The following is a 13,180-nucleotide window of genomic DNA, read 5'->3' on the forward strand; positions in this document are numbered from 1 at the left end:
AAAGCAAACCAGTCAGCAGTGAAACATATCCTCCTCTCTGACAGCGGAAATAATAACCACACGTATTCTCTCCACCTTACAGCTGAATGGGTGTTACTTCAGGCTGCAGTTCAAAATGACTCACATCCTTTAGTGCAAGCAGGCTCAAGATTTATTAGTACTTGAACTAAAGATCAATTTCATTTATTAGTATTAAGTTGGATAAATTTTAATTCCACTGGAGGATACAAAAAGAATAGAAAGGTTAATCACTTTTCAAAGTAGCTGTTAGGGCTGAGCCTACAATTCTGTGGTCAGGCTCCTAACCTGGCCTTTACTTCTTTCTTCAGCCTGTCACCCATAATCCGCAGTACATGCAACACTGCATTGATAGTGCTCTTAACACTGGATAGTGCTTTGACATGTCCCTTCTAGACAGTGTCCTAGTCTGGGTACCTTTCCCAGTCACAAAAATGCGTTATCTTCATTAAAATCTTGTTGGAGTGAATGAAGGCTTCTTACGATCCTCCTGAGTCAGGGAAGACAGATGTTTTGGTGAATTTCTTAATGCATAGAATCTTAAGGGGTTTTATTAAGTGCATTTATGCAGCAAATGCATAAAACCTTGTAAAACTTAAAGAATTGCATTAATAGGCCTTTACATGACAATTGTCTGCCATATTTAGATAAAAACAATATCCAGCACCTTTCCCTGTAGTGTTCTATGTGATTTGCACATCCTTTTCCCCTCATGGAGCACAGTTCTTTTGAACAGTTTAATGTTTTATTGATACTTTAGTTTGCCAATCTTTACATAATTTAAGTTGGATTCCAGTGACTTGCTATTGACTATGCTTAGTATTCTGGTCATATTTTCTGGGGGGCATCGATATGTATCCTTCTGGGAGCACACTTGATCTTTTAGGGTCTAGGTTTGAATTGTTTGGGATTTGTTGTTTTTTTTTTTAAACTGGAATTGTTTACCTGAAATGACTTGTTGGGACCTTAAGCATCTTTCTGTGGCATAATTAATAATTACGTATAGATAAAAGACAGTAAAATTTAACAACAGGTTTGCTGATCGGGCTTAAATGCAGCTCATGTCTTGCTGTGAAGAGAAGGCTTCCTTCTAGTTTGTGTTCTTAGCTCAAGCCAGTTAATACAATTAACCTTCTGATAAGCACATTAATAGGTTTTACACTTATAAAATCAAGTCAGTGAGCCATATGCTCTTCTAATAGTGTATTTTTTGTAAAGAATTACATATTTTTACTTAAGTTAGCTATCTAGCAAGAGGTAGCAGGCTATGTTAAATTCTGTGGAAGAATTTTGAGTTCTAATCCTGCTTGCTAAACAGTTTAAAACTACACCTAACTTGCCTTCCATAGGATTTTGATTTGTGCTTCCCAGCTCAATAAAACTTGTGGTTTCTTCCTAAGGAAGCCACCCCCCTACAAAAGACAGAGATTAACTAATGGTATTTGAAAATGTTAAATCTTATCAAGCCACTGAGCAGTATTTGAAAACAAGTTAATTACCACTTACTGCTAATTTGTTACCACTTTCTCATCATCAAAATCATCTTATTTATACGGTGTCATTTGTCAGTGCTATATATACTCAGCAAAAAAAAGACTAATTGGGAGGAAAACCAGTACTTTGCATTCGAGTGTTTGAAAAGAGTGGCCAGCCGTTTGTTTTATGTAAACTCTCAGGATCCTGTCTTACCCAAGACTCTCAGGATCTCATTCAGATGTGTTAGTGCTGCTTTTAGTTTCTACCGTAAACATTTTCCATCCTACACAAGGAGAAATTACTGCGATGATCTTTGGAGGACTGTTTTGGGAAAGGATTTGGGCTAGGCTTTGTTCTTGGCAACTTTGAAACTGGAATAGTTTTTTTGTGTCTTTTCTTAACAGTCAGATAGGTGCAAAATCAATATGAAAAGAAAGAAAAGGAAAAGATATTTTCTTACACAAGTAGGAGAAAGCCAAATGCATACCCTTCTCTAATGTTTCCTCTTACTTTGATTATGCAGTCCTTTCATGTATTTTTCACTGCAGCTTCTTTTCCTTTCAGTTGTTTATGAAATAATGAGAGGAGAATATCTTAAAGAGTAGCTTTACCTACATTTTGAAAGGCATTAACACCAAAAAATTCATATGTGAGGTTAAGGGAGACAGTAACCAAAGTGAGTATTGAATTGAATATGCCAGTTATCAACAATTTTGGTAATTTTGCTTTGATCCAGTGAACTGCTTATCAGTTTTCAGCAGTTCATAAAACAATTTGGCATCATTTTAAGAACAAGTGAATTCAGGGTATCCAAGAGGTGCTGTATTGCAAAACCTGAAAATCCTATTGCCAAAATTTACTGATAAGGGCAGCAATTAAATTAACTCTGTGCATCTCTTTGGCCTGCCAGAATACAATCTTCTTGAGTTGTTCCCCTGCTGTTAAGAGCAAAGCTCAGTCTCTTGGTCATTGTGGGTGAAGAGTTCTTCGTGCTAAATACTAATTTATTTTATAGCACCAAAGATGGGCACTATCTTTACAAGCAATGGTTAGATGTCCTTTGCTCTAGGAAAGTATAATCCGAGTGTCAGATTCCACCACCTTTGCACATGTTGCAAGGTACTGTAGACTGTAAACAGTTCTATCAAAATCCCCAAAGTCATTGGAGAGTAATGTCCCTCAGCTTTTAAGCCCAGTATTAAAGATTTGCATAAAATAGAAAAACTGGCCCTAGCTAATAAATTAATAAAAAGAGTGGGAATACAGCAAGACAAGAAATTCATTTTTGAAGTAGCTGGACTTTTATCAGGCTCAGTATGGAGAATTTGTCATTTTAGTGTCATCAGGCTAAAAAAAATGGATTTTGTATATTCCACCAGGAAGCGTTAATGAAGATTCCAAACTCAGTAAGTGCAGATGAACAGAACCAACCAAAATACCAACTTTTAGGAACTTAGAGCATGTTAGAATATGGCAACTGCAAGTAGTCAAAGGAATATATATAATAAAAATGAAGTTCAAATACTAGTGATACTTATCTTTGCTCATTAATCCTGTGAAATGGAAGTGCAGATTCTTTAAGGCTCATTACTCCAAAGCAGAACAGAAAACATCCTTCATTTAAGCAAAGCTCAGTCTTCAAATAGAAAGAAAACACACCTCTTAGCTGTGGTTTGCAGACAGAGCAAGAGAGAACATTTGCCAGTAATTTTCCTCTGAAACTTATTTGTATCTGGCCCTGCTGCAGTTTTTATTCTTTAGTTTGAAAGAATAGGTTAGTATCTCTTCTTTGGTTATTTTGTGGGTCTTGTATTTTTGTCAGATAACTAGGGATCGTGCAACTTCTTCTCCTCTTACCTGTTTTTGTGAAACTTAGTGGAATTTAGAATGGGGCGGAGAGAGTAGTTGGAAGTGTCTGGCTAGCATATCTGGTTGTACAGGTATCTCTGTTGCTTGTTCTCGTCTTTATTTGAGCATATACACGCACACACCCACACACCCCTTTCTTGTATCACTGTCACTGTTTTTCAAGTGCTAGAGTTCTTGGGGAAACTATTTGATTGGATGTATTTGACTGTGTAAAATATTATAGTGAAAACCCTAATAAAAAATTGTCTTGTTTTTTCTTGCAGCAGATATGGGAGAAGAGTTTGTCAGCATGCTTACCGAACTGCTGTTTGAATTGCACGTTGCTGCTACTCCTGACAAACTTAACAAGGTTAGCACCTGTTGGTGAGGTGCTCTCTGTTTATTGGACAAAGAGGGAGGGCTTTGTTCTGAAATCTGACACAGAGCAGTACCTAGCTCGGTTCAGACAGTTCAGAAAGCAAAGTACAGGAGGGCGGGAGTAAAAGGATAAATACAGAATAGCTTTCTTAGAAGAAGTGAGATTAGTAAGTCAATACAGTTGCAATGACTGGCTCGCACAATGGGCCATGTTAGAAAGCCTTGAACCAGGGATGTCTCAGCAGAACAGAGTTCACGAGCACAGTAGATTTGGTCTTACGTGCTGGGAACAAAGGTCAGGTTCAGAATTATTTTTCTTGCTCATCATGTTTATTCTTCTGAGGGACTTCTCCAGACCTTCTTAGCAAAGTTTTGGATTTATCTCATCTAGCTTCAATCATCTAAAAGTTAGATGGCTAGAAGCTAGTCACATCACTAGTCACATTTGTACCGTCAGGCCCCTTTAAAGGTGATTCACCTGTTGATCTTCGGCTCACATGAATGTTTATCTCTAGCTACAAAGATAGACTATGGATAAGTAGCTTAGGCTTAGGTCTTAACATATTTTAATTTGACTTCATGTTAAAAAAGAGACATCATAAGTTTCCTACTAACCATAACAGTAGTCTGAAGTTGTATAAAACTTCAAGGCTTTTCCACTTTTGACCTACTTTCATGCCTGGGAAGGCAGCTGAAGATACAGTGATTTTCTATTTATTTTTCCTTTAAGAATTTAGTACATCTCTTTTACCTCTCCCATATTTTTTTTTATTTTTTTAATACCACCTTCTTATCTTTTTTATTTAGGAAAATTATTTCTGTGTAAATTCTTTTGGAAGGTACTTCATAAAGCTGAAATATTAGTAACTTTGGTATTAATGTCAACTCTCTGTGTTGGTTAGGAATATCATACCTGTAGAGGAATTATCCCTGGCTGATCCATCTTTATGCAGTCAGAAATGCTTTTCCCTACAGTTTCTTAAATACACACTTGACTAAATGCCATGCAGAAGCTTGATATGTTTAAACTTCTGAATGTAAAAGGGAAGTAATTAAATGTATTGTTAATTACTGTTCAGGAACATCATTTGATATTCCCTTTTTGACCTGAACTTTGGGGTTGGGTTCTTTCTTTGACAGGCTAGGAAAAAAGCTCATGAATGGCTGGAAAAAGCCAGTTTTTCCACCCCAGTAGACATAGAAGAGAAGCTAAAAGAAAAACCTGGAGAACCTGGTGAAGAAAAGACTGAAAAAGAAGATAAAATTGACAGTGATAAAACAGAAGTAGATAAAAACAAAACTGTGGAGGTAAGATAGCTTTTCGAGGACAAGTTTCATTAAACAAGTTGTCATACTTTGATAAGATTACTTCTTTATCTTTGTGTGTTGGTTTTATATGTTGTCCTTATTTTTTAAACTCATGGAAGTATTAAGAAGTATTACCGTATAACTATTCACTGTAGACCCAATAGGAAACTAACTTACATAAATATTTTTACTGTTAGTCTGTTCCCAGAAGTAAATATCAAAGTAGTAGGTCCTCTGCCTATCACATTGTTTTTATTTTTCTATATCTATGTTTTTGTGTGTTGCATTACACAACATACAGTGAGCTGAGGGATTCTGTGGTGTAATGTCGATAGCACATTGAAAGTCATATCTCAGCATTCCTTGGCATCTCTTTCTCCCAGTGACAATACATGGAAAAAATTCTCGAACTTTACTTAAACTCTTAAACTGTATAAATCACAAACAGACAAAACAGAAATATTATTTAGGCAACTCCCAAGTGTTCACTCCCTTTATGAAAGATAGCTCTTAAGGCTAAAAGTATTGTGTCTGTTTAGACAACCCTTCTTGTTGATAAGGTTAATTGTGATTGAATGTTTTATGCCAAGTTATAACAATATTAAATGTTGTTGGTATCTTTGTCAAGACTTTTTGAATGAATTCTAATAAAGAAATTATCTGTCGCGTTTCCTTACAAAAAAGCTCCAAAGAAGGAGACAGAGTTGCACGGTATATATTACAGATTTTTATGCGATTGCAGATTTTCAGCTGGCATCAGCTTGTGAAAGCTGTAATGCCATAGTGCTAGACAGAGTTTTTTATCATTGCTGATAAAAGCCACTTTTTTATTCTGGAGATTCCTCTGAGGGATGACAATACTTTTGGCTCCATATGAAAGTAATTATGACTTCTTCTAGAGTTAAGGGATCTTTGTATTTGTTAGGACTAGGTTTAAAAGTGCTATGTTAGGAAATCTGAGAGCCTGACCTAGTTCCCATCCAAATAAATGGTAGACTTGTTCTTACTAATTTTTCAGGATAAGTATAAGGTCTGTATTTTATAATCTGTGGATATTTCATTTTCCAGTATTGTTTGGGAGGATGACATTACGGCTGATATTACCTCACTATGTATGTGGTGGAATTTCCAATTGGGGCGGCGAGGGCTCCTATGTTTCAAATTCTTTTGTATGTATACATCTATATGTATATTTATCAGTGTTGTTATTACTGATTATATTATTCCCTGGTTTTAATTTAAGGAAATCTACGTGCTGTCCATTGAAAGTCTGGCTGAGGTGACTGCTCGTTGTATTGAACAACTTCATAAGGTAGCAGAATTAATTCTACATGGGCAGGAAGTAGAAAAAACAGCTCAAGATCAAGCAAAAGTACTGACAAAGTGAGTATTATGTACTTCATATTTGAACATTTGACATTTGCTTAAAACTCATGAAGTTCCGTTCAGCTTTTGGCACTTGAAGGCACAGTAATTTCATGGATCAACAAACAGCATTGGCTTTAGGGGTCCTGGTGCTATATTTTCTCATGTAATCAAGTTACATAGGCTACCTGTCATTTTTTTGACACAGCTAACATATGTATGTTTACAAAAACATGACTTATTCACAGGCTGAAAGTTGTTTCTGCTTCAGCTAGTGAATGTACATGCTCATTGGGTTGCATTTCCTGTTCACTCTGCAAAAGATACTGTGCTAGCACATACAGAATTTGCTTTTGGAGTGCATAATGCAGTCTTACTATTGGCCAATAGAGTTTCATTATCTAGTGTTTACCTGCCAAAAATATACAAAAATCAATCTGTAGTTCTAAACTATAAGACCACATTTGTCAGCAACTTCATAGTAAACCATGACAAAACATACATAAATTAAGAAGCCAGTTTATCTAGTGGGACTCAAAATTCAGATCTCAAGCTCTCTGTAGTAATCAATTCTACTGATTCCAGTGGGTTTTGACATTAAAATGTTGTAAGCACTTGAGTCCTAAGTAAGTAAATTATTAAAGCAAGTGTTTATCCTTAGGAGTGCTAGTAACAATGGCAAAGTCCATAGGAACACTTCAGTCTAAAACAAAGTACTTGAACAAGTATTTTTCCGAATTAGAGCTAAGGTATGGTGCACCTTGCAGGATGAGATTCTATATGATGCACTTGTGAATGTTTAGCAAAACAGTGAAAGATCTAGGAATAGAACTAGATCTCCTTGTTCTCTTGTATTTTAACCACAAGGGTACTTCCTCTTTTAGTACAGAGTAGATGTTTTATTGCTTAGATAGGAAACGTCTCACTGTCCTCATTAAAGTTTGATTTATTTCTACCGGTATTTCTAGAAGTTGTGTTGCTGCAATCATCAGAAGTTTAGAATTGAAAAAAATTGAAACATTGCCCTACCAAAAAAGACTAGCATTTGAGCCAACGTGACATCATTTTGCTACTGTAGTCAGCAATGGATTTTTCAGTTGTCCTGGTTTCAGCTGGGATAGAGTTAATTGTCTTCCTAGTAGCTGGTATGGTGCCATGTTTTTGAGTTAGGTATGAGAAGAATGTTGGTAACACTGATGTTTTCAGTTGTTGCGAAGTAATGTTTAGTCTAAAGTCAAGGATTGTTCAGCTTCCCATGCCCAGCCAGCAAGAAGGCTGGAGGGGCACAAGAAGTTGGGAGAGGACACAGCCAGGACAGCTGACTGAAAGTGGCCAAAGAGTATTCCATACTGTGTGACATCACATCTAATATATAAACTGGGGGGAGTGGGGGCGGGAGGATCGCCGATCAAGGACTAACTGGGCGTCGATCGGTGGGTGGTGAGCAGTTGCATTGTGCATTATTTGTATATTCCAATCCTTTTATTATCACTGTTGTCATTTTATTAGTGTTACCATTATCATTATCATTATTAGTTTCTTCTTTTCTGTTCTATTAAACTGTTCTTATCTCAAGCCATGAGTTTTACTTCTTTTCCCAGTTTTCTCCCCCATCCCACTGCGGGGGTGGGGGGTGGGGAAGTGAGTGAGCGGCTGCATGGTGCTTAGTTGTTTGGCTGGGGTTAAACCATGACATCAGTGGAGGAATATAAAAACTATACCATGAACAAAATCTACCCCAAAATATTTAAAAAATTACTAGAAGCAAAATTGCCTTAAGAACATTCTTGGCTTCTAAGATGAAGTGTGTGCTTGGGACAGTCATAGGGGTTTTATCCGTTGACAGGACAAGAATGTATTTTTATATTTGTCTCTTTTTTTTTAAACCAGTTTAACAAGTGCCATGTGCAATGAAGTTTCATCTTTATCAAAGAAGTTTTCTGATTCTTTAACAGCAGCTGGGGTAAGATAACAGCATTTTCTGTAGCATTTGGGCTTTTTTAAACATAGTTAACTTCTTGAAACAGAAATTATTACCCAAGTCCAGTGGCTTTACATGAGGTACCAGCAAAGAGAGCACTTCTTTCCTCAGATCAACAGCACAGAGCATTTTTACAGGAGATTCCCTGTTGCAGAGCAAGTTTATAAGGCTTGATAGACTGCAATGTGTCCCTTGCCTTCTAAAAATCTCTCTTTCTAGATACCATTTCCCATTTTTCCTGATTACCACATAGCATTTCTTATCTTCTCATGCTGAAAGGGCCCCACATTTGAAGTCCCACAACTTGATGATATTCTCTTCTCCTACTCAGCCTATCCCTTTTGAATGTATTTGTGTAAAAGTCATTACCAGATAACACTTCCAGTACCTTAAGATAGTTTCACAAGCTCTCTTCTTAGGCTTTGCTAAATCCCCTGGCCTAGGGTCACTATGCTTTTAAAAGGTTTAAGAGATTAGAAAATCTGTTTGGTTGTCCATCTTTAAAAAAATCACTCTGTCTTGTATCTCAAAATATTCCATTTAGGAACATCCATTTATCCATGAACATCTTTGCTAGAAGTAGTATCCTGCTTTTCAAGATGTTTCAAAGATGACTGACATCTGAGTATTCTAGCAGGATCCAGAGGCAAAAATTGCGCTGTTGCTGAAATTGTTCTGTAAACGTCAGAGAAGAACAAACTCTGGCTCTCCTGATTACTCCATGAAAACGTGAATGTACATCAAAGGAAAATTTCCCAGTTCTCCCATGAGCTCTTCCAGCACATCTCTGAGCAGTTTTTTCAGAGTTATTTGTAGAGAACATGATTTATGGGGTTGCTTTTATTCTGAATAATTTACATTCCTTCCCATTACTCTAGGAGAAACTGCTTATTTTGCATTTTGGGATTGTAGTTTAGCATATCTTTGTGTGCCACTTGCAATAAATACGTGCACAGACATATAAAAATAAATTGCATATGAAATATTAAGCTGGCCCAGATCAGAAAATTGGGAACTAAAGCTTTCATAAGCATTGCACTAGTTTTTTTTCTTATCAACTCTGTACTCAGTTTTTAGGACCAGATTGCTTTTGTGGACATTTGTGTGGACACATAAGAAATTGAGCAGAAAGACACTTCCCATTTCCAAAATACTCTCTAGAAGAGAATTTTAGTAGGGCAGCCTGGTGATCTTTATGTGGTGTCCCATCCATGTAAGCTTTTGGAGGAAGATGTGGGCCTTCTGCTCACCGTAATCAGTAGGAAATTAAGGAGCACCTGTCATACAAGACCGTAGAAAATCTACATCTCCCTGCATGTCCCAGTGGTTCAACTTCCTCCTTAACCTGCCAACAGTACCCGGGTTCACAAACACATTCCACTATCCTGCAAAGTCCATTAACTCCTGGGAAACTGAGAAATGGCTTAGAACAGAAAATACTGGTTTTTTCAAACATAGTGCCATCCCTATAGTTCTATCTGTATAATTCAGACATTAGTTGTAATGCTGGCTGTACACATAGTCTGTAATGTTGGTGATGTTTCTGAGTGAGCGGTAGTGCAGAAGTAAGAAATAACAGCTTTGCTTGCTATGCAAGATTTCTTTCAAACTTTAACTTATTGATTCATACAATCAATAGTATTTAATTGATACTGCTCTCTATCTGTTTCAGTTTATTGACAATCAACTAAACAGTGCGCTTTGTAATGGATTTTCTAGTAACTGACAGTAAAATTGCTCTTCTTTTCTCTAACCATCTTCCCTTTGTTCTGCCATCTTTCTCCAAACTAAAATTAAGGTGTTTCATGTTTCTTTAAATCTGTAATATGAAGGCTACAAGGTTGAAAGTGGAAACCCTTCAGTTAAATTAATCAGTATTGTGTTTCCTTTGTTCTAATGAAGTCCACCGTTCAGTATTGAAAGCAAGCAACTCTTGCTGGAGGTTACTGTCATTCAAAAAAAACACAATGCAAAGAACAGTGGGAATAAAAAAAAGGAAAGAACTTCTGCCATTTTAGAAAGCAGAGAAGCTGATGAATCTTGGTTTTCTAGCCTCTAGTAGTGTCACTACTCATTGTACCCATCTTTATTCCTATCTGGTAGTTGACAAAAATGCTACGCGTGCTGAGCAATGTTTACTGGCCAGCCTGCATTGTCCAGCTCAACATATGCTGCCTCCAGTCTGGGGATCCAAGTTTCACCTGTTTTTTCTTCTGTAAGGGAGCTAATCTGGGCCTTTCATTTCCTCCTAACCACAGACATTTGTGAAACTTCTAAGAACTTAATTTTCCTTCTGACCTGTATTTTTCCTTCTTGTTTCCTTGAAAATGAGCAAGGCGTTAAAAAATTTGGGGGACACTGACTGACAGATGGACAGACAATGTCATCACATAAATCTCACATCCATAGGAAACCAGGCAATTTGAAACTCTGGTATATGAATTTATGAAAAAGTAAAACCCAGGGCCTGTCTTAGCTCATTGTACTCAGTGACAGAAATACATAGGGTCTACTGAAGTGTGTATGAAATGTAGACACAGTTATCAGGAATACTGTGATAAACAGTCTGAATAAGAATCAAGGTGAAGCAAGACCTTTATAGAATTCATAAAAACACTTTTCAGATATCAGTATATTTTTGTTAAATGTATTTCTTGTCCTGGCATTTCATTCGATTTTCTGGTTTACAGAGCAGTATGAAGGCAGAGGTTCTTAACCCCATCATCAACCGTGTGCTATTAGAGGTAAGCTTTCACTTTTTTCACATTAGGAAATGTTCTAGTAAAATGATTTTGAAATGAAACAATCGCATTTATGTCTGAAGAAAGAACTATATAAAAAGTAATGACAGTATCATTCTGGCTGTTCAGTGCCAGCTCATAAACCTCTCATTTCTGTGTTCAGCCTCTCCCACGAATACTACAGTAGTAATATTGCATTTCCTGAGGATTCTTAAGAACTGTATGACTGAAGTGAGACTGGCGAGCTCTTAAATTCTGCTGCTGTATTGGTCAGAGCACAGCAGACAGTTTGCAATGTGCTGTTTAGCCCTTTTGTAACCTATTCACAAGTTGCCCGGGATAAGTCTATTATTACTGTTCCATTACCCAAATACTGCAAAGTATTTCTGATTCACAGATAGTTTCAGACTATTCTTTTCTTTAAAATTGAGTTGCAGGTATGCTACAGTGCTTCCCATCCATGGGCATTTAGATTTCTACAAAGATTCACAGTCTAGCAGCAGGCTTGGTCAGCACATGGATAACCATGTGTCAGACATCACCAAAATGTTTGTGAGTGATTTATTAGACACCATGATCTATGAGTGACCTCTTCTTTTAAACACCATGAGCTATTCTTCATCAGAAAAGCACAGTGAGTAAAATGTGCCTCATTTTTACCAAGAAGAGGTCAAGAGGGAGTAATATGCTCATAAAGTACTAAAATGTGTACTATCTGCAACATGAATTCTTGTAACTCTGCTAATTAGATCACGCTTCTCTTTAAACATAAATAAACATATAGTAGTGACTACAAATTGTCATTCTGTATCTAATAGCTGTGTTCCCTTAAAAATGAGGAAAAGATTGTTTTACAATAAGCAATTTTGCACTGAATTAACAATATCTTTAACAATAATAATGGAAAGTTGAATAGAGCTGTAGTAAAGGTTACTATACGGTTCCTTTTGTTATAGGGTAAATTTGCTGTTACATCTGACATATCTTTCTGTGCTCCAGATATTGCAAAATCTGGGAATGTCCAGAATTATGGAGTACAAGGTTTTGTACCTCTTAAATCCTGTATTTGTATACAAATATGTATTAGTACAGCCTAGGTTCATGGAGAATTAAAAGCTGCTATACCGTTCAGTATTAGAAATTCCAAAAACAGTACTACATGTTAGAACCATTGTAATAATTCAAATTGCTAATTTCAGTGACACTTCTTCCACCTACAGCAAATTCAAAATTAGTTCTGTTGATGGAAAGACTAGCTGGTTTGTATTTAAAAAGTCAAATCTACTTCTGAACACCGTGGCATTTTATTCTACTCACATTACAAACAAAACTGTCCAAGAGTTCAAACTGAGGGGAAATCAGATTTTTTTATAGTGATTCAGGCTATCCTTGTTAGCCTGAAACTGTTGCAATTCATCATTTTTGTTATCTACAGATTGTGAAATCTTGTGTGAATATATATGCTAATATAACATGATGCAGATGTAAAAAAAGTAAAGTGTATTTAAAAAGTAAAATGTAATTCCTGAAATACATGACAGCTATACTGATGAACCATGTTTTCTCTCCCCATTAGGGTTGCAACAGTACTACTTATATTCAGGATGCTTTCCAGCTATTGCTTCCAGTTCTACAAATTTCACATATCCAGACCAGTTGTTTGAAAGCACAAGAGTGACAGTTTCCCAGCAGTTGTCACCACTGGGCTTAACAGAAACCACAGACCTAATGTCTTTAATGTACGCAGATAGAAGAGATGGTATGAGAGATGTCTGGACACTTAGAGTCCTTTGAAGACACTAAACGCGGTTTTGCACATACAATATTGAACAACGTTTTAAAACTCTTCCAGACTTTTAGACATTAGCAGTAGTTAGCAAAGTGACTAATTTCTTTTCCATTAGAGCATATCCTTTGCATTAATTTAAACTGAAGTTTATTGATATTAGCATTGACTTAAATACAGATTCTAAATGTTACCCTTTCAGTTGTAGACGAAGTATGAAGCGAATTAGAATGTAATTTTTTTTAAAACATTTCAGCCCAAATGACCATTTCTATTGTT

At 36.5% G+C, this 13,180-nt stretch overlaps 1 protein-coding gene across 1 annotated transcript in view; it reads left to right on the forward strand.

Annotated features, from left to right (window-relative positions):
- Nucleotides 1-12,793, forward strand: part of FAM114A1 (family with sequence similarity 114, member A1) — a 32,445-nt gene extending 19,652 nt beyond the window's left edge. The window contains exons 8-13 of the mRNA XM_010574441.1: nucleotides 3,627-3,712; nucleotides 4,861-5,028; nucleotides 6,272-6,411; nucleotides 8,284-8,356; nucleotides 11,065-11,118; nucleotides 12,692-12,793. Of these exons, the coding sequence (XP_010572743.1) occupies nucleotides 3,627-3,712; nucleotides 4,861-5,028; nucleotides 6,272-6,411; nucleotides 8,284-8,356; nucleotides 11,065-11,118; nucleotides 12,692-12,793 (623 nt within the window). The remainder of the gene's footprint in view (nucleotides 1-3,626; nucleotides 3,713-4,860; nucleotides 5,029-6,271; nucleotides 6,412-8,283; nucleotides 8,357-11,064; nucleotides 11,119-12,691) is intronic.
- The last annotated feature ends 387 nt before the right edge of the window (nucleotides 12,794-13,180 follow it).

The sequence above is a fragment of the Haliaeetus leucocephalus genome, unplaced genomic scaffold (genome assembly GCF_000737465.1).
Source record: "Haliaeetus leucocephalus isolate CR32 unplaced genomic scaffold, Haliaeetus_leucocephalus-4.0 Scaffold439, whole genome shotgun sequence".
Lineage (NCBI taxonomy): Eukaryota > Metazoa > Chordata > Aves > Accipitriformes > Accipitridae > Haliaeetus > Haliaeetus leucocephalus.